This window comes from Pungitius pungitius, chromosome 9 (genome assembly GCF_949316345.1).
Source record: "Pungitius pungitius chromosome 9, fPunPun2.1, whole genome shotgun sequence".
NCBI lineage: Eukaryota > Metazoa > Chordata > Actinopteri > Perciformes > Gasterosteidae > Pungitius > Pungitius pungitius.
The window spans coordinates 20,741,685-20,768,369 of record NC_084908.1 but is presented as its reverse complement, the minus strand read 5'-3'; the positions used below and the strand labels follow the sequence as shown (position 1 = coordinate 20,768,369).

General features: G+C 49.7%; 1 protein-coding gene across 13 annotated transcripts in view; it reads right to left on the bottom strand.

Annotated features, from left to right (window-relative positions):
- Nucleotides 1-3,906: 3,906 nt before the first annotated feature.
- The window catches only part of cacna1ab (calcium channel, voltage-dependent, P/Q type, alpha 1A subunit, b), an 82,941-nt gene continuing 60,162 nt past the window's right edge, over nt 3,907-26,685 (bottom strand). For 2 of the 13 annotated variants that reach the window (XM_062564289.1, XM_062564292.1), the window contains exons 39-50: nt 26,188-26,284; nt 19,508-19,613; nt 18,968-19,075; nt 16,723-16,826; nt 13,426-13,544; nt 12,776-12,911; nt 11,472-11,585; nt 9,900-9,917; nt 9,419-9,454; nt 7,503-7,704; nt 6,737-6,978; nt 3,907-6,390 (exon numbers count right to left, since the gene is read on the bottom strand). In XM_062564289.1, the coding sequence (XP_062420273.1) occupies nt 5,665-6,390; nt 6,737-6,978; nt 7,503-7,704; nt 9,419-9,454; nt 9,900-9,917; nt 11,472-11,585; nt 12,776-12,911; nt 13,426-13,544; nt 16,723-16,826; nt 18,968-19,075; nt 19,508-19,613; nt 26,188-26,284 (2,008 nt within the window). In that variant the 3' untranslated portion in view covers nt 3,907-5,664. Of the gene's footprint in view, nt 6,391-6,736; nt 6,979-7,502; nt 7,705-9,418; nt 9,455-9,899; nt 9,918-11,471; nt 11,586-12,775; nt 12,912-13,425; nt 13,545-16,722; nt 16,827-18,967; nt 19,076-19,507; nt 19,614-23,616; nt 23,714-26,187; nt 26,285-26,685 lie in introns of all 13 variants that reach the window. The other 11 variants (XM_062564293.1, XM_062564296.1, XM_062564297.1 and 8 more) reach the window with 11 other exon arrangements.

Below are 26,685 nucleotides of genomic sequence, written 5' to 3'. Positions count from 1 at the left end.
GACTGAGACCATAAACCCATGTTTACAATGTTTACTGAGGGAATAAATAGGATTCATTTCCTCATAGACGTCTATGGGAGCAGAGGAGTCGCCCCCTGCTGGTCACTACACAGAATGGAGCATTAAGGGATGAAGCTTTGACTTCAGGTTGCATCGGTTTGGTTTGTCCTGTCTAGGCTCCTGTAGCAGAGAGGACACATTGTCCATCAGGCTCCGAGAGAAGAACTGACTCATACCAGAGAAGAAAATTAATTATTGTGCATCAATCATCTAGAATTTCTCTTCTAATGACTCGCCGGAAGAACAGAGACTCAGACAGAGGTTCACAGACACCCCCACATGTGTGAGCATGAACTCAGACACACACACACACACACACCGTTCATGATGACAGCTCAATCACCCCCCCTAGTGTCTGTGGATGGAATCACACGAGGAATGAAAGAAAATCAGATGAACACGATGAGTTTTTACAGAAAGTTTATGGATTATATACACAAGAAATACTGAGCCAAAATGTACAATACAGTGGGAGAGAATGGGTGAGAGAAATAAAAAGAGTATCTACGGCCCCCCTCAACCCCCCCCCGGGGAGAGGCTGGAGGGAGGAGGGGGATGAAGGTGCATGCTGTGGTGCCCTGTACAGTGTAAGGCACTGAGGGTGACCTACTGTAGCTGATGGTGTCAGGACACACACACACACACACACACACACACACACACACACACACACACATACACACACACACACACACACACACACACACACACACACACACACACACACACACACACACACTGAGCTGGAAGGATTAGCCGATTAGTTGGTGTTTTGAGACGAACAAGAGCTTTTTATTTCTTTTTGATGGCATTTAATATATTGAGGTTTTTTGTCCTTTGATTCAGAAGGTGTGATGTTTATTGCAATTTATAGAGATAAATGGCAGTTTCCTAGTGACATAGTGGCATTTATTTTTTGTTATACTGTAAACATGCCACTTTCCTTTAAGCATCCTTACTTTATTATTTCTTCGGCCATTTTAAATAGATTTTATTTACTTAAGAGATCTCCATCAGGGAAGAGGAATTTGGAAATGAAACACGCAAATGTGTAAGTTTGAGAGATTTATCACTCATAAAAATGAATAGCTGGTTTAATTAATGATAATAAAAAAAGTAATCCTTTTCAGCCCGGAACACATTGAAACACGACTGAAAACACACACACACACACACACAAACACACACACACACACACACACAGAGTGAATATGTCTCCCTGTCGCAGCAGTAGCCCCCCCCCTCCCTCACAGCGTGATGGTGACAGAATGGCGTCTGAGAATGAGGATCCGAAAAGTGTACCAGTGCCATTGTGAAATTGTGTGTTAGCATCACTACGACCTCTGCTGTTCCCCCCCCCCCCCCCCCACCACATCATTACAATCTCTCTCATTGCCCCCCCCCCCCACACACATGCACACATGGAGTGCTGTACAAAGGGGAGCCAGGGCGTGGCTTCGGCTACATTAAGCACATCTTCTGGCAGCTCTACTGTACATTAAACCCACGCTAGTTTCTTTGTTGACGTTTTTGTTTTTTAAAGAGAGCCCTTTATTCACCACCTCTGACCCACTGACACAATTTCACAGCCGGCTGAGTGGATGGTTTGCTGCGGCTTTTTTGTTGTTGTTTTGTTGTTTTTTTTCCCTTCGTTCGGTTAACGAAGAAGAAAAGGACAAAAAGCAAGAAGGAAGCGTCTGGAGACGATGGACGAGGACACAGACAGCCGATGGCCCCCCCAAACCCCTTCAAAGAAAAGACCCAAATTCATGGGAATTCTTCATCTTTTTCTTTCCAAAAGAATGGGGATTTGTTCTGGAGAAAAGCGCACACACACGTGCACGAACACACACACACACACACACAACAGGCTTTCACACAAGGGCAGTGTTGTGTGTCGGCCATTTTGGATCCGCTGTTACAATTCTGGACAAAGCGAAGCGGCGTTGTGGAGCCAAAATGGAGTTTTTCTTCACTGTCTGTTGGCAGGCTGATGATGGGGGTCGTGATGGGGGGGGGGGGGGGGGGGGGGAGGTAGGTAAAAGGAGATAGGTGTGGCAGTGGAAAGGGGGGGGGGGGGGTGTCAACTTTACAAAGCCGGGTAAAACCATACAATGACTCAGTCCGAGGCCTGACTCCTCCCACACGCTGCTAGCTTCCTAACTCTAGAGGCACCTGAGGAGTAAACGCGTCGCACCTCCGTGAAGCGCCCGAAACCGGACCCACGGCACACCGGGGAGGGAGAAGGAAACGCCAACAATGGGGGTTGGGAGACGGGAGGGGGCGGCGTGCCAGCAGCGACCGATAGAAGTCTTCAAAAGCCTCGACGACGAGGCTGTGACTTTTAAAACTTTATTCTCTTTTTGGCGACGTTTGAATTGGACGTTTTTACCGGATGCGACTTTGATTTTCAGCCTCTTGGCTTCCTCCCTCACTCGTATGTCGCCGATCTCCCCGTCTCGTTGCTAACGCGGGGGGGGCCGCAGGGACTTTTAAGGCGTAGTGCGGTCGACCTCGACTACAGAGGGTAAAGGGGGGGGGGGGGTGGCTAAAGGGTCGAGGGTGAATACGGGCGAGCGTGGGGAATGTGACTCTGATACAGAAGGCACTGTGGCTCTGCAAGGGGGGGGCGGGTCGAACCAACCAACAATCGACAAAAGCAAAGGGCCCTGCCCCGCAACCCCCTCACCCCCTAAACCCCCGACCCCCCCCCCCCTCTTCACCTACGCTATACTCGACTACCAGGTCTGGAGGCAACGCATGTCGGGAGAGGAGAGGAAACATGGGGATGGAACGTGGTGATCTGGACAAAGGGGACACGACAAAGACCCAACCTGCCGCTTCATTGGTCTCCTTACCCCTACCGCAGCGCTGCAGCCCCCCCCCCCCAAGCTAAAAAGGGCGAGGACGCTTATGAGGCCTGCATAGAGTCAAAACACGAGGGCGGGGGGGCCGTAAAGCGTCTGTGAAGAAAACAGCGCAAGATCTCAAGTAGCGAGATCGTCCACCGTGTCATGAGCCTGAAACAAATAAATATCTGAAACTCTATTTAAACTCTGTTATCCGTACCTACTACTAGCGTATTCTATCTATTATCTATACTTATCTATACTTTATCGATTCAATAAAATATTCAATAAAAGCTGTCCCTCATAACAATGAGGATGAAATTATTAGTCCTAAGTGTCCTGCAATGTGTCTCCCAAGCCGAAAGAAGAGATGTGGAAGCAGATGGAGAGAAGGAAGAAAAGGTCTGTGTGTGGGGGGGGGGCGTGGATACCAATGTGGGGTTTTTGGCAGAGGACCTCGTGTGACTGGATGGCGGGTGTTGTGGCTGTTCTCTGGTTATCCAGACCTGAGCGAAGGGGTCCGACGGGTCAGCATCGGCACAGACAGACGGACAGATATGGCGTCTCTCAGGCCGCATCCAGGTGTCCTCTGACCGGGACTGGACTTCAGTCCTTATTTATGTCTTACAAAGATATAAGAGACGGGCACAAGAAAAGGTCTCATTCCAGGTCTGGATCTGGACCGGATGCGGCCCGGAGGCTGTCCTGCAGAAGGGGGGGGGGGGAAGGCAGAAGGGCGGATAATGTGCGCTGATAACTGCCCCCTGGTGGCGACGAAAATAAAGACAAGAGAACACCGCCACGTGACACTGACACCAAACAACTGCACCACCAACACCGCGCTGTCACTGCCGGCAACCTGGGCTTGTCTGGAGACTCTTACCCGCCCCCCCCCCCTCCCCCCCAACGCTTCCCTCTCAACGAGGTGATTATTTCTTGATTGATCTTTGGGTTGGCTTGAGCACTGACCCCCCCGGTGAATAACTGCGAGTTTCCCTCCCCCCCCCCCCCCCGTTCTGAAGAGAGAGTCTTAAGAGTTGCGTTACAACGCGCAACGCCGCTGAGTGAGTTTTCCCGAGCCGCGACAGGTCGCCTGAAGGCATCATAAACATAACGGATGTAAAGATGGACATAGCATACCTAAAACTCCAAATAGCATGACAACAAATCTACAGCAACAGTTTCATCAATCAGCATCATCATTGTCATCATCATTTTGCATTGACATAGATATCATTATTCGTAAGACTATCATCATTAACAATAACAAACCAAGTGTGGTGGAAGTCCGCCTCTCTCGGCTCTTTCTCTCGACGTCGAACCGCAGCGTCTCTTTTTAACAAGTCGTAGCTTTTCATCGGACAAAATGGCCGAACGTCAGAGCCTGTTTTCGGCTAAAGACTAAACGTAAATGAAAGTTTCGCTTGAGGAGAGAGAGAGAGAGAGAGAGAGAGAGTGAAAGAAGAGGACTTCTTCTGTAAACCTAAAAGCAAAGTTTCCTATAAAGCCCCCAGGCCCCACCCACACCAGTTAGATTTACTCTCTAGTATGTATTTAATCGATCATGCAGGCTTCCATCAAATTTTGGACTCCAAAAAAGATCAAACGGAGGCTGAGCGAATGCAACAGAAGAACCAAGCTCCAATGTCCGAAGAAGAACAAGAAGGAGAAGTAATCGACGAAACTCTGAAGAAATTAGTCTTTTTCCCCGTCCCTGGTTTCCTGTCCTCCGCCCCGCTCAACCGTGTGATGTCATTTCCTGTCGGGAAGGGGCTCGGCCAAGTGTTCAACTCGCTTCTCGAGCTACCAGACGCCCACCGCCATTGCGCCCTCGAACAGGAAGTGAGCGTGCACGTGCCCCGCCCCCCTGCTCCCCTCCCTCCCATGCACTACCGCCACCGCTGGACAGGAAGTGATGTCACACCGGTTCCTCCAGCATTAAGTGAGTCTTTAACAGTAAACAGAGATGATAAAACTCATCGAATATCAGCCAGCGCTGTGATTGGCTGGTTTTTGCAGTATAGGCGGAGCTTCCTGGTTCTGTCCCTTGGAAAAAGGTTGAAGATAAAGTGGTTGTTCTCCCTTTTTTTCTTTTCATTGTTTGTCAGGTAAAGTTTTTGTTCTTCATTGTTCAAGTTTGATTTTCTGGAGGCATAGCTTGGCATGTAAGGGTTAGGGGGTCCTGGCTTTGTGTTAAATCATTTTTCTTTGAACATATCTGTCCGAGTCGCCGCTGGGGACGCTGTGTCCCGACTCGTTTTTCTGGCTTTTTGCAAGAGCGGACCGCCGGCGCCGTCTGACGAAACTAAGCCAATCACGCGCCGCGTGCGAGAGAAGCGCTATCGGGCCTCGAGGCCCGCGGCCGCCCCGGCCCGCCTCGCGCGCTCCTCCCTGGGTCTCCCTCTCCCTCCTTCAGCCCGGCCTTGCTGGTCAGGCATAGCATTCTGGGAAGTGTAGTTCTGAGAGAGGTGTTCTTGGCGGTCTCTTTTTCATGTTTATCCACGTCACTCCATCACTTAATTTGAGTCCTACACAAAATTGTGTGAAAGGCTAATAGCAGCCCCCCCCCCCCCCCCCTCGCCCTGCACCCGATTCCTCTCCTTTAGAGTCCGCGGGGTGAGTGTAGGGGGTTTGGAGGGCGTACGCCCCCCTCCGACATTTCTTACCACCTCTGCTTTACGAAAAGTCTACTCATCCAAGGCCAGAGCGCCGGTCTCCTCGTCTCCGCCCTCATCCCCCCCCCCCCACGTGGTCGCTAGCACCAGTCGTCCTCGTCCGTCTCACTGAAAGGTTCGTGCAGACCCTTGCGGGGCCCTCGGGGATGCGGGGGCCGATGGTGGGGATGGGGGGGTGCTCCGGGCGGCCCCCGCCGATGCGGCGATGGGGAGGACGAGCGGTAGCCGTTGGGCACCCTGCGTGGATGCGGGTGCGGGGGCGGAGTGGGCCCCTGGCGGGCAGTCCTGGGGGAGCGCGGGTGAGGGTTTCCCCCGTGTGGGTGGGGGTTGCCGTGGGAGAGGCTCTGCTCGTAGGCGGGGGGCTCGTGGTGCCGCTCGTACTCGTAGTCGCGCTCGTAGAACGGGCCGTCCCCCTCCAGGCTGTCCCCGGGCGGGGGCCCGCTCCAGCGGCCCCGGTGAGGTGACCTGGGCGAGCCGTGGGGGGGCGAGCGCGGGGACTGGTGCCGAGGGGAGCGCGGCGAGCCGTGCCGGGACGAGGAGCCCCCGTGGTGGGGGGAGGCTTGGCGCGACGGGGGTCGGTGGTGGTAGCCCCGGTCGTGGTCTGGCGGGGAGAAGTGGCGGGGGGAGGGCGAGCGCAGCCGGCCCGTCCCCCCGGGGGGGCCGTAGCTGGGCTTGCGGACAGTGGGGGAGTAGGTGACATGCGGGCGGGGGACGGCGGGGGTCTGGGGCAGCTGGCGACGGCCTCTCCGCGGAGTGCTGGTCCCCGAGGTGGACGGCACCGGGCTGCCGCTCACCGAGCTACTGCCCTACAGCAAAATGTAAACAAGGAAAATCAAAACGCACCACAACAACAACAACAACAACATCCAGACCACAGCAGAGAGAGAGACAGATAAACACCATCCAGAAACACAGCGATGAGGCAAACAATTTACACCAAGAAGCCACACGTCACATCGAAGGACAGAGAAACAGTGATAAAGAAAAAAGCATAACAGAAAAAGGAGAGATTGATATCCATAAGAAGGTGTGTGCAAAGTGCAAAAGATGTCAAGCTCTACTCTCTGTGCCGAGGCCTAAGCTATCCGCCCCCCCCCCCACCCGGGTGAAAGCTTGACACAAAGGTGCCGCCTCGGTGTCGTTGGAGCCCACCTGTCGGGGTCCCCGCCCGTCGGTCCCGTCGCTGGGGGAGCGGGACCAGTGGCGGTCGTGGGGGGGCCGGTGTGGGTAGTCGTGCCTCTCGGGGCCGTAGCGCTCCTTGTCCACGGAGCCGTGGTGGTGGTGGTGGTGGTGGTGGTGGTGGCGCCGGTCCTTGGTGCGGCCGCGGTCCCTCTCGTGCTCCTTGGGTGGGAGGTCGCCCGACTGCGTGGTGGTGCTGAGATCTGTGCCCAGACCTGGCAAGGAGACGCCTCAGTTTACACGTTAAACAACAACTCCACTTTTAACCAACACCAAAATCCTGCTTTACACGCAGGCAAATGTAGAGCAAAGCCAACTAGTTGAAATCATCGGGCGCTGAGAGTCCTCGGCAGCAGATCAGAGCGCTCTCCAGTTATGAAGAGGACTGAGAGGAGGCTGAAGCACACGATTTGCATTCCCAATTAGTGACCAAGTGGACAGTTATCTTCTCAAGGACTCCTGACTCCTATTGCGCACGCAATATAGTGAAGTCGACGACAACTCACCTGGACGAATGCACCGATCGCTCCCGACTGCGAAGCAACGCGGTCTACATCGCCACCTGATGTCTGACGCCAATGGTGTGTTGGAAATTATATATATAAATATATATATAAGGTTTGAAAGGTTGCTGCCTTGTTTTGAGGCCGCCAATGATTCCACTGCTGCTTCCTATCAATTACCCCTTCGAGGGCGTCGCGGCGCTGCAGCAGGGCGGCGTGGGCTCCGAGCGACTCACCCGTGTCGGCGTCGGTGTAGCGGGTGAGCGAGCGCTGCGAGGCGCGCTGGCTCCGGTCCCTGTGTCTGCGGCCTCCCCCGTGCCTCCCCTCCTCGGACACCACCCTCTCGAGGGAGTAGTCGTCCAGCCTCACGCCCCGGCCCGTGCGCCCGTGGACCAGGCTGGAGGTGGAGCGCCGCATGGGGCTGGTGTCGGTGATGGTCTGTGGCGGAGACGGGGGAGGAGGGGGGGGGGGGGGGGGACACACAAGGTAGGAGAGGAGGTGATGAGGGAAGAAGACAGCAAGTGAGATTTGAAGCCTTCTGAGCTGAGCTGCATGTGGTTGCGTTTGTGCGTCGCTGTGCGTGTGAGTCGAACAGCAGTCCCAAACAACCCTTTGTTCAGTGGGACAGTTGTTAACCACTTTGTTCGCTTTGTTGCTTTTTATTTTGAAGAAAACTCCTTTTTGACTTCAAATGATATGTATTGGAAGCACTACCTGACGTCCCTGACAAGCACATTTAAAAACATGCTCCTCGGTGGCGTGGAACTGACAGGAAGAGAGGAAAGGGGCTCGAGAGGCAGAGAGCAAGCAAGAAGCAGAGGCGCAGGAAGCATGCCTCGCATGCACCGACTGCAACACGGCGGCCATTTTGCATGTAGACGGGCCGGGAAGCTCCCTTTCAAACGGAGCTGCATCGTCAGACAGGCAGATGATCACAAAGGAAAAGTTGATTCCAAAACAGAAAGTCTCACTTTAAACTTTTCAGATTATTGTGGGTTTTAACAGGAAGTAACATGAATTCAGAGCAGGGTGAACATTCTGCTGCATTAACACAACAGAAGGGTGCAACAGCTGATTAGGAGGTTCGAATCACATCTGGATTAATGTACAAACATGATCCTACTCAACTTTCCAATTTAATTTATATCAATGTCACTTTCTTATTCTGCTCATTAGAAAATAATTGAAATAGTATTAGATGTGTTTTTCTATTCTTGTCTTGGATTCATACAGGTAATATTTAATGAGCAAAATGATAGAGAACGACATGAATGAAATATGGCAGCCATGTGGAAAAGGTCAAATTAAATTCCATAACTTTACTCTGCAAGAACCCAGCAGCAAAATCCCACAGGATGAGCTTTTGTTAACAAGTTGTCCAGCTGTCACTCGTCTACATTTACTTCCTATGAAACTTTACTTTTGACGTGAAGAAAACAAGCAAAAGTGAAAAAGGGTGAAACGGTATTAGTTCTGCTAACTTTTTGTCCTAGACAGAAACATCGCTTTGCCATGTTTTTAACATGGAGAAAAATGTTTGATACCATAATACACCACGTACTGTGTTCTTAATGTTCTACTATTTCCGCATCTTTTATGGAAGTACATCTGTGTCATCGGATTTCTAGCACTGAATATTTATGCATTGAAATGATGTATCTGAATGTTTTTCAACATTAAAATATTCAACTGCAAAAGATTTAACTGCAAAAATTCAATGATGTCACAGCCAACTCTTCATCTCCATCACATTCGTGGCGAGACTCAGCTCTTCAACGTCATGCGTGTCTGATGACATGCCGGCACGCCGCTGACCCCCCCTGTCCCCCCCTCCACCCCCCCCACCCGGACAGACCAACAGTCCAGCCCATGCTGTTTGACCCGACCGATCAGAGCACGACGCACAGGTAACACACACGGAGGAACACACCTGCGCACACTAGCTGCATACAAGCAAGACCCCAAGGGGCATGTGGGGTTGGGGGGGGGGGGGGGGGGGGGAGGGGGGGGGGGTACGACTCGTCACAAAAAACAAACAATGGAGAGCAGAGCGACCTCAACACGAGCAGAGAGAGAGAGACAGAAAGAGAGAGAGAGAGAGGGAGAGAGAGGGAGGGAGGGAGGGGGGGAGGGAGGGAGGGAGTCTACATACACTGAGGTTATTTCCACGAGGCCTGTGTCTCCTCCGCTGCAGAGCAGGCAAACACAGAGATGATACGTAGAGCAGGGCAGTGTAGCACAGACACACACACACACACACACACACACACAAACACACACACACACAAGGAGCATAGGCCCGAGATAGCATAGCCGCCAGGACCCAAGCAAAGGAGAGAAGGAATGAGGAAAGGTGATGAGGGGGTGATTTGATTATGTGACAAAAGTACATTTTTAAGAGAAACAAAAACGTAAAAAGGTTTAAAGAAAGAAAAGGAAAAAACAGAAGGAAAAAAGGACCAAAGAAAAGTGATGAAAGGGGGAGAAGACGAGAGAGAAACCAGTTCATTTAAGCACACACAGGCACAGGAGGGAGGGAGGTGCCAGTGAGCGAGAAACGACAATATAATATATATAATATGTGTCCACACACACACACACACACACACACACACAGACAGACACACACTTACCGAAACAGCATGAGCTCTCTGTAAGGCAGAGCAGTGTTAGAAGGCAGTGAGTAACACACAGACTGGATATGCAACACACACACACACACACACACACACACACACACACACACACACACACACACACAGGACGTTCTCTACACAGCTGTCTGTCTGCATTCATCTGGAGCTGCTCTCATTTGGACCACATTAGGGCCAGGACTACTTGGGTGTGGTGAATTTATTGACCACTCTCCAATTTGGAGAAAATAAACTATTTGTCGAAGACCCAACGAGCTCTGGTCACACACACATGACCCTCACATGACCTCCTCTGCACTCGCCTCCTCTAGATGTTCATACGAAGACACTCCATGGAGTAACCAACATACCAAAGTGAGAGCAACATGAGCGGATGGAGGGGCATGTGTGAGCATGGGATGAACGAGTGTGTGTGTGTGTGTGTAGCTGCAGCCAGAGGTTTCATGGTGAGTCCGACATGGGAAAAGTGGGCGGGGCCCTGTCACACGCCCCCCCCCCCCCCCCCGTCATCTTCATAAATGAGTTCTGAAGTGCACGACATAAATAACCGAAAAAAAGCCCATTTCGACGCTAACCGCCACTTCCCAGCGATTCCCCTTCCTCTTGGACTCATGGGGTCTTTGTGTCTCTGACTCACTATTCGGATGATCTCCTGACTCTGTTTAAATATTCGCTTTGCAGTGCAGCAACCGCAGCTTCATTCAGGATCGGACTTATTCCAGAGAGACAATGAGAAATATCAAGGAAAAAAAAGCTTTTTTGGACGTTGGGATGCAATGTTTTCAGCCTCCTACGCCCCCCCCCCCCCCCCTCCCCTTACATGTATCCCAGAAGCCAAGTACGATGTCTTTATGTTGATCCCAACGAAGGCAACGAACAGTTTATGAACCTTTGGTTACCGCGTGGTTGTGTTGTTTTTTTTTTCCAATGCTTTGTGCGCGTCACACTTAATGCGTGTTGTGTGTTTGTGAGACTCACTCTGGCTTCAGTTTCCACACCAAGGATTGAATGGAATGCAACAGGGGAGCAGAGTGAGGAGCTACTTCTAGATACTACATGTGCACACATATCTAGAACACGCATCCAGCCCCCCGCCCCCTGGGCCGGCTGATGGATGCGTGCAGGTTAGAGTGGAGGTGGGGGGGGGAAGAGGGATGGAGGGATGGTGGCGGGGGGGGGGGGGGGGGGGCGGACAGACAGTGCAGGTTAGTTTATGTCTCGTGCTTCTTTGCATCCTGTCAAAAACCGAGGAGGTGAACCATGTTTCCCGTTCAGGAAATGACAAAAACTAAATAAAATCCAAATTTATAAATGTATTTATAAAAATTTACCAGAAAAAATAAATCTGGGTATTTTGTCGTGTCATTTCAAACTCAAAGTTCTCTTCTGTGTTTAGGATGCAAAGAGCGATTTAAAAAAAAAAAGCACTTCTTCTGTCCTCACTGCCAACCGACACACTGAGAGGAGGGAAGGTGGGGTGGGTGGGTGGGTGGTGCTGGTGATGATGGGGGGTGCTGGAGATGATGATGATGGTGGGATGAAGGTGCTCACTTGGTTGTCTGCCGAGAGGCGGGGCATGGAGAGGGTCCGCCCATGCCCTTCCATTGGGTGATAGGGCTCAGTGTCGGAGTACCCGTCCCGCCCCATCTCCCTCATCTCAACCGTCTGTAAAACACAACCAGAGGGGGGGGGGGGCGTGACCACTGTCCGCAGGGGGTGGGGGGGTCCGGGGGGGTTGGCGCTAACTAAGGTGTGAAGGATATGAAACAAATTCAATGATGTATCAGGGAAGTTATGTTACTTTCTTGTCTTGTGTCTACATCAATGTGATTTGCATTAATTAACAGTTTAAACAGTTTGAAAAGTGAAAACATTCAGAGGGGGGGGGGGGGATCAGCTCTAGAAGGGTCCGGCTGCAGAGCACCAGGCTCAGAAAGCACCCATTCATCCGGGCGCCATCACATCTTATTGCACCGTTCAGGATCACCTAATAGGGATTTCTGCAGTGTCCAGATCATTGGATAAAGATCATTTGGGTAAACTGTAACCCCCCCCCCCCCCAGCATGAAACCTCCATCACAGCCTCGTTCCTTTCCAAGAGCACAATTCCAAATCCATACACATCTCTGTACGTAGTCAGGTGGGGTGGGGGTGGGGTGGGGGTGAGACGAGACACGGTGGTCTGATGCGCTGGAGTCACTGCAGCAACATCCAGCACTGCAGATATATGGAAAAAGGGCCTCGAAGAGGGCCTCCAGCTGGAGCTCTTTGATTGATCATATCAAACCAGTAGGTTTGACCCGGTGCCCCAAAAGCCCGCCAAGAGACGCCAAGAGACGCCAAGAGGCGTTAAGAGATGCCAAGAGACGCCAAATGCTACGGCTAAGTGCTATTTGAGGGGTCCTTCCTTCTCGGTTGAGGGCTCGGAGATCTCTACAGGTTGAAATTCATTTCAGCTTTATCTAATGGTCAGGATGGGATGCGGGAAACTGCTAAAAATGACGTTCCTGAATTGTACTAAAAAATATGTTTTAAGCTATAAATAGATATTGTGCCGTAGGGAACATCATGGTTCTGTCACTAAATTGTTTGGTACCTTTGGTCTCAGATTGTCATCTAATGCTTTTATTGATATTTTCCAATGCATAGATTGAATCCGATTTTCTTCAGAGGGTTTTCGGCATGAATCCCGGAAACAGCGTTTTCCAGTTCCAAAACTTAATCATGAAGGCTTATTGATTATTGATCTGCTACTGTCCATAACTGGCGTGCCGTCCACGTGAGCAGGGCACTGTTTGGGCTGGAATAGTTGCGTTGCCGTGGTGACGGCGTGGTGCGTTCAGCGCTCATCATACCTGCGGGTTGTGGCGGTTGTCGTGGAGATCGTCGGGGTACGGCCTGTCGGGGCTCCAGTTACCCGTCTTCTGGAACATTTCCTGGGCTTTGGCCGTCACCCACGATTGACTCTCGGTCACGCCCCCCTCTGGCGGTCTGGCGTCCACACACACACACACACACATGTCAGTCAGGGGGATGAAAGACCAGGGAACCAAAGAACGCCGCCATTGACCAGAAGTCACACAATGTCATTGACTAAGCAAAATGTTAAAAGCTAATGTTAAATCTCTCCGAATAGGAATCGTTAGTGACTTTTTATTTTCACATGCAACAAAACTACTTAGCTAAGTTTTTACACTTAACTCAACTTTGATTTTAGTTTTTTTTGCGGTGTCGTGGTTTTTTCCCTCTGACCATGCTAACGTGCTAACTTTATCACCACGACTAGCTCAAATAAAACACATGGCCTCACCATATTTAAACTGACTAAGTAATGCACCAACGTTGGGTCTAAATGATCCTCTTTTTGTATATTTGCTTCATGTCACCACTTAGAACAGCAAAAGAGATTCGATCCTCCAGTTCAGGCCCCCAATAAACTGACCCCAGGGGCAACAGTTGGAATGAATGTGTGCATACCTCCCTACCCCCTGCCCCTACTACTCACACGCTGTTGATGTTGTCTGGCTGGTTGCTGGGGAGGCCGTTGAGGCCCTGACCCCCCTGGCCGTCCGTGCCCCCTCCCTCAGAGGGCTCCATGCGCTGAAACATTAATGGCGTTCGGTTCTGTGTGAGATACACGACATGGCCTGCAGGCTGGCATCAGGCACACTCAGGGGGCAGACACAGGACACAAACACAGGATGCACTCGCAGCATGCACCCACACGGGGCGCCATCGGCAAACACATGGCTGTGGGTACCCGAGGTAAAGGTCCCTGCCAGACTACTGATCTGGGATCTGCTCGCCACACTGAAGAAGCAAATCTAAAAAAGGGGCACGGCTAACTTTCAGAGTTTTCAGAGTTTTCTGGTTTTCACATGAGTTCGGTTTGATGTTCAGTGACGGAAGCTGATCTCAGATCTGTGTCCGAGGGGCACTTCTACCTTTGCATTTGAGGTACAACTGCTGTTAAATCATAGGTCTTGGACCAATTTACAAAACTCATGAAACACATCATCAAAAAAGACATTTTACTCAAAAATAACAGTTTGGCTATTGGTGCGATCCTTCATCTGCCAAGACATTTTGAGTAATGTGCCATTTTGTGGGAAGAGGACCACTGAACCTGAACTGGTTGTATTAAAAAAACAACTTCTGCCTACATCAGGTCAGAGGTCAGGCAGCTTTCTTCCCAGGGGATCCTGGGTAATGGAGTCCTCTCAGGAGTGGGGTAAAGCGCTTCATGACTGCTACAGCCTTTGTCATGTCCCTCAGCAGCCTGGAAGCTTTAGGCTGAATGCTAAATGAGTGCAGATGGATCGAGGCCGGGTCACAGACAGACAAACTTCCTCTGGGACATCAGGCTGATCGGCTGGACAGGAGCTTGTCTGGCTACAATTTAAATATACTATACCTAATATAGTATAGTATATGTATAACTCAAACATATGGCTTTGGAAACAGGCATTGTTTGGTTGGTGAAGGAGGCTTTGCAGTTGTTTCCTGAATCTTAATCCCGACAAAGTGACGAAGAGACGCCACATCTCTGGTAGGGAAGTGTCAATCAGCGTGTAGCCCCGCCCTAAAGCAACTTTGGTTTGCTACCTTAAAAAAACCGTTATCTGAGCATGAAAACATCTTGGTAGCTGTTATAAGCATATGAAAAATTAATTCAACTGTGGACTTTGGGTCAAGGTGTTTTAGTCCTACAATACAGCTGCCAGAGGGTATTTAATGTCTACTGAAAACCTTCTATTGCCTCCTTTTTAACAGAAATTATCTGAGAAGCTTAAACAATTGTATTTTTTACATCCTGTCCAGTGGTCATTACCCGTGCCACAGGGGTAAATGGCTTGCGTTTGTCTCTTGACAGTCTGATTTGGCACTGGCTTAAAAAAAATATCACTTTACATAATATTTAGATGGATCGTGATGAAAAACATGAACACCAAACACACAACGCATATACCGGCTTTGATAGCGCATGTTTAGGAAGCATCATACGGATCAATGAATGGTCCCAAAATGATTACATACTGGTCACAGGAACCTCCACTCAACATCCCACCAACCACCACCACGGCAGAAAGACAGACAGATTCATGGACAAACAGACTGGAGACAATGGATCTCGGTTAGAGCAACTTGGTGACAATCCACCCGGATTGACCAAATGGGGAGCGCTTGATAAGTCAAGGTCCCCCATCTCTTCCTGGAAAGATAAAGGGAGAGCATCAGAGGGACAGAGACGACATGGAGGACGGGGATGAGGGACAGCAGACTCCACAACAGGGTGAAGACAGCAGACAAAGTACCTGAGACACGATGAACAGCGAGACATACACGGAAAAAGGACAGCTGAGGCAAGAAGACTAGGAGGAGGAGGAGGATGAAGAGGAAGAGGAGGAGGAGAGACTAGAACGAGCGATGAGGCCTTGAAGAAAAAATCCACCACTTGATTTGACGCTGTTTGGCATTTCAGCCATTTGTCCGTCAGACGGCGTTCAGCACCGATTAAAAACCAAAGTGAAAGCGTGAAACGACAATCTCGAGAAAAGACCGAGGCGAAGGATTTAGATTCAGAGCGAAGAGGGAAAAGCGCCTTTTCGTCAGTTTCTCAGTGCTTTCCGTGACTTCCCCAATCAAAGGAGGTCATGTGAGCAGCTGATGTTTCAGAAATATTCTGCTATCAAGCTCCATTGTAGCTCTACTGTAAATTGTTATTTGAACATTAAAAAATGGGGAAACCTGGATTTGTCTTGGGTTGGATTCTTCCTTTAAAATGTTTGCGCATTAGGAAGACACAGAGCGCAGAGAGAGGAGGAGACAAGATGCTCGATGGAGATGGGAACAGACTGACTGACACACAGACCGGTTAAAGCCCTTGTGTACTGTTGATGTTGAGAGAGCCTGTGTGGACCCGTCCATTCAGTCCAATGGAATGGCCGCATTCCAACACGTACCGTATTTAGGCTTTTATTAAAGACAAACATACTCTCCATCCACTAGTGCACTCCTTTGTTCGGCCAAATGGAAACACCATTGTCTCAGTCAAGACAGAGCAAACAGATGACTTTGTTTTTCGTGACGTCAAATTTTGGATCAACTGGAGGTGACTTATGAGTGGAGAGATGTTTCCCCACACGTCCAAAGTGTGGAATCCGAAAAAATACGGCGACAACGGGAGCGAGTGCATCGCAAAGGCATTCATCGACAAGAGGGGGAAGAGCACTGACGGGGAACAAAGAGGTAAGGCCATGTGGTATCATCATCGTTGCTCAGAACATTACCGACAACAACAAACAGGATATTTGCACATTGGTAAACTTTGGCAACGCCGTAATCCTCCTCGCCATGTGCAAACAGCCCATGGTGAAAGGACAAAAGAAGAAGCAGCGGAAAAAGTTGCCAGCCAGCTGGAGAAATCAAACATCGTCCGGGTGCAAAACGCAACGCCAGGCTGGCCGAGAGAGCGGCGAGGTTTCGGTCGGAATAAAGGCACGCCGTTGTATCTGAGTAGCATGCTAACTAAGGCCGCAGCACAGACTGAGAGCGAGGGAGGGTGAGAAGGAAAACCCAAGGAGGTGAAGGTTTGTTTGGAAGTGTGACTGGGAGCCTCGTTTGGATTTAAATGTACAAGACATGTTTCTTAAGCGTTTAAATCCGTCGACGGCAGAATAAAGGCAAAATTCGGTCCAAGGGCCAGTGGGAGCGATAGGGGGGCCGGCAGGAGGCGGGAGAGTACAAAAGGAGAGACGGGTGTCTTTTTGCGATCTGGGAATTTCTCTGGGATGGAGTCTACCTGTTCCTCTCGCAGGGCCTGCAGCTTTTTCGTCTTGCTCTGCCGGTAGTATTCCATGATCATCATGGCAGCGTAGATTTTGCCCACCGTCAAGTCTGTGGCTGCTGAGAAAATGACAAGTTACCCTGCAAGATTAGACCCGGGTGAGATGGGACCCTGAGCCGTGGGGGGAGGGGGGATGGGAGTGGGGTACGAGACACATTGAAAACTTCAAAACGACATGCAGAGTACACCAGCAGCTGGGACAATTCTGTTTCATGTCAACCCCTGGAACATTTAAACTTTAAAATGTTCAGGTGATTTCATCATCAAAGAATATTTGGATGGCGGTAACCAATAATTGCAAGCAATAAAACACTGTGTTCGAGCAGCAAGCCAAAGTAATAAACGGAACTTCCTTTTCCCGACTCACAAACAAATGCTTTCAAATATGCATTGCAATATGCATGCAAACATACTTAGCGTTCATGCACACGTGCACCCGTTGGGTTCACAACACCTCATTCTCATTGGCTGATCAATCTTTCCAACACAGAGCTCAAAATCCTTTATTGTAATGATGATTTAATGTATCAGATATACCTTCAGACCAGTTTAAGAGCTTATGATAGTATCTACAGATATACGCATGAAAAGGCAAGAAGAAACGCTTACTGTTAAGTGCACAATGTTATGTTTTACCCTCAAATGTTAAATTGCTTAAATTTGGGATTGAGATTCTGTATCAAAAACAAAGGAGGCAAAATTACTTAAATTGTAAATCTTTTTTGTTGTCTTGCAGCAATATCGGTAACCGCTGCCCAAACATTCCCCGTGAGGCTTCAACTGAAACAGAACTGAGCTCGCTCTGTGGTGTACAACCAACAAATAAAAAAATCATACCACTGTACAATTATTAACACAACAAGGCCAATAGTCTTTTCACAGGCAGATGCGTTTCGGATACCAAACCATTTAGCATTCTCATGTTCCACTATCACCTATCCGTATCAATCCGTGACTTTGTTTAACCTTAGCAGTAAGGACCAGAGCCACCTCACTAGGAAACACCTGGACGCCTCAGTGAAATAATCCCCTGGAAAACCCTAGCTCAATTTTTTTCTAAAAACTCTGGATATGTATCCCCAGAGTTTGGATGGAACACACAGACATTTAAAATCAGAAAAATATTGAGCTTTGTTTTGGTTGCAAAATAACCAGGGGGGGGGTGGTAACTGAATGCGTGGCGTCCTTTTCAAAGTGGCATGGCTACAAGTCGTAGGGCATTAAGACGTATGGAAACATATATCATACCCATGTGTGTAATACACCTCATTAGCTGCCATGCATTTAGCCAAACGACTTGATGCTTTCGCTTAACATGCATCAAAAAGGTCATTCATCACAATCATTTTGAATTAACCTGTGAGGCTAGATCGGTTTTACTAGTTTCTTTTTTGTTTTATTCTTCCTGTAGTGAAAAGACTTCTATAGAGGATCTTCTATAGTAGGCACCCCCTGATACCAGGACTTTCTGAATGTATGTAGAGGTAAGTGAAGGTGCAGTTTGTGTGTGTCTGTCTAACTGAAAGGTACCAAATTGACATCGAGATTAGTGCACGGTTAGCAAAGAAAAGGACGTAGAGCCCCAACCGTGTGGCGATCGATTACAAGCAAGTGAGTCGTCGTTGTGATGATGAACCGTAACAACCCGACCCAACGGCATCGTCTAGATCGCTGATCCATTGGAGACCGCCGGGTTCTTTGGAGGAATGAAACCTGTGACGCGAGTCACATTCTGGAGCTATTTATTGGCAAAAGGTTCTTCCAACCTTTTTGAGTTTCGAGTTACACGCTGGAGTCCGCCGGTTAGCATGCTAACAGTTCTGCCTTTACATTTCTGTGAATACTTTGGATTGGGTTTTTTTAGCGTTGTTTTAGCAAGAAAACTGAATTCTTCTGGTTTTCAGTCCCCAGCTACGCAAACCGTTTAAGGAATGACATGCGAGTCTACCTGGGCCACAACAGGGCCCCCGGCTTTCCCCCACCTGAAGACCTTCGGATACGCAGGATGTACACATGTGTCTATATGTTTGCTGGGTGTGTGTGTGTTTATGCTGCAGGGACCTGATCAGGGGATGCGAAGCAGTGAATGACACTGACTGGTTGAAGCTGTCCTCTTGGTGAGTTGGTGATTGTAGACACTCACACACTCACGCACACAAACACACAGACACACACCACTATGCTTTTGTCTGCAACTCACCCTTGTGCGGCGTAACCAGCAAGTCCAGTGTCTTCTGCGACAAGTTCGGCCAAATGGCCATCATCTCTTTTCTCAACTCTGCGTCCATCTGGTGCTTGTCTGCACCGCCTGGTTGGCCCACAAAAACCAGAGTGCACCCCCCCCCACACACACACCGCCCCCCCCACCCCACACACACACACCCATCATTTATACACACAGACAGCACACATGCATACATCCATACAAATGCAAACACCTCCCCCACCCCCCACATATAAACACAGGGCAAAGAAGGTACAGACCAAAAGGAAGGCACAACGGCACAAAATCCCCAAAATAAATATATTCATTCATTCATGCGCGCACACATTCACCCAAAACAAAAAGGTTATTCGTTAGAGCAGGAATTAAGAGCTTTGTCATATTTGATGAAATAATCTGGATCATTCTAGTTGAGGAGAGACAGATATAGATTTAGCGGCGATGACGTCATACCCCGAGTGTCAGAGCAGAGAGCAACAGGTAGAATGAAAGGATGATAGTAGTGAAAGGCCGTACCCTTGGCAATCTTTATGTCCAGTGCCGTCCTGATCAGAGCCATGAGGGTGGAGTTAAAATGCACCGTGTTGTCATCGGCAACCGGCAGATCCATGCGCAGCAGCCTCTGTGGAGAGCCAGTCAGGATGAGAGGATGAGAAAGGGACGTATCCTCGCTAGGGTGGTGTGCCTGAACCTCCGGGAAGGGGAGGGGAGTTGGGAGTTGGGGAGTCGGGGGGGGGGGGGGGGGGGGGGAGGGGGTTGAGAGAGCTCCATAGACAACAGCCAATTAGAGGGGGACTGTATTTTTGGATGTTTACTGAAACAGATTCAGGTCCAGGAAAGGACAGATTCTGATCAATGCTTATGAAGTCAAGTGGGGTCTCTTGACTTAAAGGTTTGCACTCAGCGACTGTTGAGCACCTACGTGTTCAGTCTGCTGCACAGGGTCGGTAATTTCACTCGTAGCGTGTAGAAAAAGAAACTTGCGTCTCCTGTGTTTCCAGTGATACTCTACGAAACAGCACAGCTATCCAACGCCACCCGCTGCTAAGCAACCGCGAGGGCCGAGAACCCACGAGGAAGAACAATCGGAGCCGGGATGGTCTCCGACCCAACCTGTGCCCATGTTCCCTAAATGTGTGAATGCATTGGCACATTCACACATCTCTGTTGTTACACACACGTAGGTAGAAATATGAGACAGGACACAGACACCAAATCCACATACACCCCCCCCCCCCCCTCCACCCCCTTCCAGCTCCAACCCTGAGATTCCTCCCTGCCTACTTACACACAACTATGTTCACAGACTGCAATTAAGAGCCCTTAATTGCAGTCTTTTGAAGACAAAATAGGTCGACTGGAGGACAATAACAGTATCACTGGTGTAATAATGCTATTTTTCAGGAGACAGCTGAAGTTTTTTTTTTTAACTGAGGCTATAGAGCTCCCACAACCTGTGAGGAGGTTCCCTGTCTTTTACAAGTCAATACTGTGCGAGGTAAAACCAATGGAGAAACCTGCGGATTAGGACAGAACGAGCCGGGCCCCGGGTCAGGGGCCCCGCTTGCTGTTCCCATGCCGACCGGGTTGGCGTCCATTGAATTTACCCACGAACATGAGCGTTGGGCACTCACGACTGGCATGCACGGCAGTGCGATGGCGGGGTTGTGTGCATGCTTGTGTGTTCCCTGGGGTGTGTGCGAGTGCTGGGCATGCCCAGAAGCCAAAGTGTGTGGCGGGCTGGTGGGCATCGGCCAACATCCACAGCACTCGGCGTGCAGGCTCCATGTCGCCCGCAGCCATGCGACAGAGAGCACGACGACCGCATGCAACACAACACCCTCCTGGAGAAAAAAACAAAATCCCACAGACCCCCCGGACACACGGAGCATGCGACATGCCTTTACCTGACTCCCATTATCTAAACCCAGACTCACTACCCACCCACTCAAAACCCGCTTTCACAGGACATGTGGACATGTGGCTGTGCATCCGCACAGAGAGAGTATCCTCAGTCCAACTGGGATGCTGATTTACAGATTCATTTTGCTCTCTGCATTGTTTGATTCAAAGTCAAATGGAATAGCGATGTCAGTGTTTCACATCAAGTCAAGATCTCTCTCAATGCCACACGGGTGTCTTTAGGGGTTCTCAAAGTTAGAGAGGATAAAAGTGCCCTGGAAGAAGAAAAAAAACAAAATAAAGGAAGATCAAAAAGAGATGATCAATGTTCTTATGGGGTTGTTTTGTTTTGGACCAACCAGACTTTATTCGTACTGTAGGGTAAGGGGACGGGGTCTACCAAAGGGGACACATGGTGGGGGAAGCAGTTAGTCGAGTTAAACTGAAGGCACTCTACGCTTGGTCATGAGATGCAGTTACAGATAAAAAGGGAAGGGCGAGAATGAGGAAGGAGAGGAGGAGGAGGAGTGAAAACACTGAAAGAGTATAAGAGGAATCCAGAGAGAGTGTGAGTCAATTGGGAATAACAGAGAGAGGTGTGTGTGTGCAGATAGGAGGGAACGAGAGGAGAGAGGCTGAGATTACAAGAACAAGACAAGAGACTAGAACAACACTGACATAAGTTTACTAAGAGAAGGTCAGATATCAAAAGTCAAGGGAAGGCCTCTTGTCCACTAAAAGGAGGATGGAGAACTCTGCTTCTCCGTATTCAGAGTGATCGCTGATGTCAAACCTTCCCCTCTCCGTTCTAACAAAAACCATGAGGACTCATCTCTAAATGCCCTTTAATAGACTTTAAAAGGACGTTTCCTGTCAAATAGTATCAACGAACACTGGAAGGCTTTGATGGCTGAAGTATGTGATGGGGGGGCCGATGCCGATACAAGTCGGACATTCTGGAGAGGACAAGAAGAAGAAGAAGAGAAAGGAGAGGTGGAGACAGAGCCCGGATGAGGAGGTGAAGATGGAGGCTGATGGCTGAAGGACAAGTGGACGAGGAGGCAGAGGACAGAAGATTTGACAGGAAGAGAGAAAAAGAAGAACTGACACCCAGATTCAATAGAAGTTTACATTATTTAATCCTAGTCCTGCTTCAAAGGGCAGTTCAGTATAGTTAATATTACTTCATATATGAAAAGAGAATGTTTAAACCTGATTGATAATCCATACTTTTGTAGATTAAAATATCTCCATCGTTTGGAAAACTGTCAAGAACTAAGTCATTCAATGTATGGGCCGAAAAAACAATATGGCTAATTTAATTTGATGTACAATGTTTATTTCATCAAAAGCTAGGCTTGGAATATCATTTTCTTCAATATTGGAATTAAAAGAGTTCTAATAATAAAAGCTGAGGGTGCACAGCCTAGCTCATATTTGGCTTTTTACTTTCAGACTTTGATTGGCACCACAGGCATGATTGAAGAATTAAAAGAGCCCCACATGATCCATTAGGCAAATCTGGATGTCAAGAGGAGAGAAAAGAGGCGAGGTCTATGATGGAGGGGGGAGTTGGACGCTGAGATGCTGAGAGGACGCTGAGACGCTGAGACGCTGAGAGGCTCGACCCGAATCGTTACCCTGGTGGTCCGAGACACAAAGAGAAGCCAAAACCCACGCTGACGCTTCCTCGGGGTGAAAAAACAAAACGGGCATCTTGAAAAAGAAACTCGAAGGGCCTCCGTACTCCGTTCTTATTAGAATGTGCAGCTCGGGTGGTGCAGCGGTGAGCTTCGTGTGGGCCATCCACAGGAATAAGAGACGCAGAGAACCGAAGACAGACGCCTCGCCGGTCCTTCTGCACCCGCATCGTCAGCTCATGGTGGCACCGAGGGATGCTGTTTGTTTTGAGGGCCTCGACACTAAAGATTGTCACTTCATCAAATGATTCACGTTTCTCATGTGCGGACGGTTCCGTGTGCATGCGCTCACATCAGCAACTTCAAACCTCGCCGTCGTTTACAGGGTGTCACCTTTAAAAGAACCAGAGCTCGAAACGCATTGTTGGGATTTTTGTGGTCAGAAAGTCATCATCATCTCTTTATCCATTTTGCATTATTCCTTTGCTCAACAATGGTGGAAAGCAGGCGTGTTGCACGAGCGTTTGTGATATTTGATTTTCGTGCTAAAAGCAGCTCGATCAAAGGTAGTTTCTGTCTTTTTGAAGCTTCTTTGTCAGACCTGGACTCCCGTTTCTTTCCTTTGGACTTTTGGTGCGTGCGTCCGTGCAGGTTGCAGAAGGACTGGCAAAGCCTCCTCCGATCCCTTACTCCTGCGGCCTGACGGGGGCGGTGGGGGGGGGGGGGTGTTAAAAGAAAAGAGGGAAGACTACCACTCCACTATCACTTCACTTCACGACAAAAGCCCATCACTCCATCCCCGCGGTCGGAGAGAGAGAGAGAGGAGAGGACAGCGCTCACCACCACCACAACCACCACTGACGGACAATGAGGAGAACACTGCTGGGGGGCGGGGGGGGAGCGAGGGAGGGTGGAGGGTACGGTTTCAGCAGATGAGAGAGGAGAGGTTCTCCTCATCGGCGATGGGGAGGAGTAAGGACGGAGATGGGAGGGGTAAAGGAGGGAGGGAGAGAGGGAGGTGGGGTGGTGGCTGTAGGAGAGGTGGAAGGACGACGTGGGGTGGGGGGGGGGGGGCGAGTCTACCTTATAGGCGACCCGGGCGGGACACCGCTTCCCGAGGCCTAGCGGCGGACACATGTGTCTTAGCATCTGATACATGTCTGTGTAACTGATCCGGCCGCTGAGGGGGGGGGGGCACCAACACACACATGTGTCCCAACAGCCGCACACACGACAGACGGACAGGACGAACAGAGACGGACGACGTGAAAACGGGAGAAATAAAAATGACGAGGGTTATGAGGGGGGGCCATGAGGGTTGAGGAGGGGGGGGTTGGGGGGGGGGACGTAGACAAACAGAGGAGTGTTTGGAGGAGATGGGGGGGGGGGAGGGGAAAAAAAGAAAGGAAACCGACAAAGGAAAGGAAGAGGGGGGAAACAAATACACAGAGGTTATTGTTTTGATCGCTCTGGACATGTGGTTGCTGTGGCGAGAGAAAGGGAGAAAGAGAGAGAGAGAGAGAGAGAGAGGGGGGGGGGGGGGGGTGTCACATGGCTTCTAGTCTGGCTCACCATGGGGTGGGGGGGGAAGAGAGAGAAAGGTGATTTGGAGGAGGTGTTATTTAGTTGAGTTAGTCGTAGATGTGCCGTTCTATGCGAGGTGAAAGGGGGGTTTGGGATTGTTGTTGTTGTGGTTGTTATTGTTGTTGTTGTTGTTGTTGTTTGCCCTCGTATAGAACTGGCAGCGGGGCTTCTAGCAGGCAAAGTAAAAGCTCCGCTGCAGAGATCGGAGTCACGAGGACGAGTCGATGCAGTCTGGCTAGCGGGGGTGCGTGTCCACCGGGGAGACCTCCGCTCACAGCCGCGCCCCCAGGTGCTCGTGGGACGGCTAACGGCTAACAGCTGGAACTGAACGTTTACTTCTATCAAACAAAAAAACTGCATCGTCCATTACTTTTAGAATTAAATCTTCCTTTAAATGTTTGCTTTGCAATTTAAATTCATTTCAAACCTACCTTTTTTGTCTCTAACGGGGAACTTCGTCATACCTTTTTTGATTAATTTACAGTGTTACCCGCCTGCTCGAAATCTGTGAGAAAATCGTCTGGATGAAAGGGAGCGGTTCAGTGTGGCTACGCGGCAACGTTAATGACATCATGACTCGCAAACCGACGAGCCAATCACAGAGCAGCGCGAAGGTTTCAGCAAACGAGGGCTAAAGAGAAACTGCGCTAGAACGACTCTTCCCACGAGCACCTGGGGGGGTTACTGAGAGATTCCTGGTGGACACAAGACCTGTTCATCAGTCCCTGTCCCGAATCTCACACACACGCATCCGGACTCCTTCCCCCCCCCCCCCCCCCCCCCCTAAACACCAGAGCCACAAACAGAGCTGGTTTGGCCACGTCTCAGAAGTATTCCGTTTGGTAGAAGCAAATCCAGGTTTCCCACCGCTACCTTCTCCTCTCCAGGTGTGCCCACACAAGCGCCGGACATGGCGAACGCTAACAGGGGGGGGGGGCTGATGAATTATCTTGTTGTTCTGGTTAAATGGTTAAATTATCTTAAAGGGTTGTTCCCAATGAAGAATTTCCACATTTTTACTATAACAAAGTGTGAAACTGAGGGTGGTTTTATTATATATGTATAAGATCAAGGTTGATCAAAGCTCTCATTCACTCAGGTATTACATGGTCACATTGTTCAGTTGTGGAACATCTTGTTAACGTTGCGCATGTCACTGTGCGTTGTGGCGTGCATTCTCTGTGAGGAGCTTGTAACAGGGCCGAACACTTGTTTTGAGTCCTTGAATCTTTAAAGCCACCCTGCGAAGGACGTAAACAAAACAGTCTGACGTTCAGTACACAAAGTGGCTCTAAAATATTCATCGGGATTAAATGTTACAGACTGCTTGAGCACATGTGGCACCGAGGCTCTTGAGTCTGCAGGGTTCTTTCATTCCAACCACAACCCGACCTGCAGACTCACGAGCCTCACTGACAGGTGGCTCGAAAACAGCGAGCTAACCGCTAAAAAGGTTAGCCCGGGCCGCGTTGTTCAGACCAAGCCCTCTCTGCACAAGTCTCCGTGCTGCAGTCCCACGAGTCCCACCAATCCCCAAAACCCAGACAAGAACAGAAAGAGGCACATTGCTCGAAAACCGTTTTTTTCTGCCCAGGCAAAAATTAGACAGCAAGCAGAAATGAAAGAAGAATGGCCGACTGCAGCGTGGCCTGGCGTGTGTTTACGTGACGCACAGCGGGGTCGTTGCTCCCAGCCCTCAGTCAGAAGACAACAGCGAGTGCAGTGCACCACCTCATGCTTGTGTTAGTGTGTGTGTGTGTGTGTGACAGTACACGAGTGTGTGTGTGTGCATTTCTGCATTGTCCCAAACATTCTCATTGTCACGTCAGAATGCATATACAACATAACCCCGCACAAAAAAGAATAATGATTAAATGGTTAAATGATTAAAACAATTGAATAATGCAAACTGAAACTGAACAAAAAAAAAACAGACCAAATGAAACAAAACGTTGAAGAGGGAAAATCATTTGATTCAAAAGCAATAAAGAGCAAAAACATTCATTCCAGTCTCTTAAAGGCGAGCAGGTTGCGTTTTAAAGTTTGTGCTTTAGGGGGTTTTGTCCAAACCTTGCAGGCCACCCTATGTGGGCATTTCTTGCCAAGGCCCAGGGGAGGGGAGATAACTCGCAATAAACTGTACATATCCTTATAATGTATGCGCCCGCTGCAAGAAAAATACAAGGAGGGGAGGTTAGGTGAGGGTACACACAGAATACAGAGAGAGAGAGAGAGAGAGAGAGAGAGAGAGAGAGAGAGCATTTAATTACATTGAGAACAAAGGTGCAGGACACCTTCCTCTCATGCATGACCACAGACACTCATCACAGAGGCAGAAGAGGAAAAGAGGGGGGGCTCATCTGGAAGGAACACTTATTTGTAGGAAGAAGAGAAGGAGGGAGTGGGAGAAGGGGGGAGAGAGAGAGAGAGAGCGAGAGAGAGGGAGAGAGAGAGAACGTGGATCCTGCTCCTGCACCCCTCCACTCCACAGTCTCTTTTCTACCTTCCGGAGGGAAGGTCAAGAGGGGGGGGTTAAGAGGTGAGGTGTTTACACTCAGCAGGAGACTT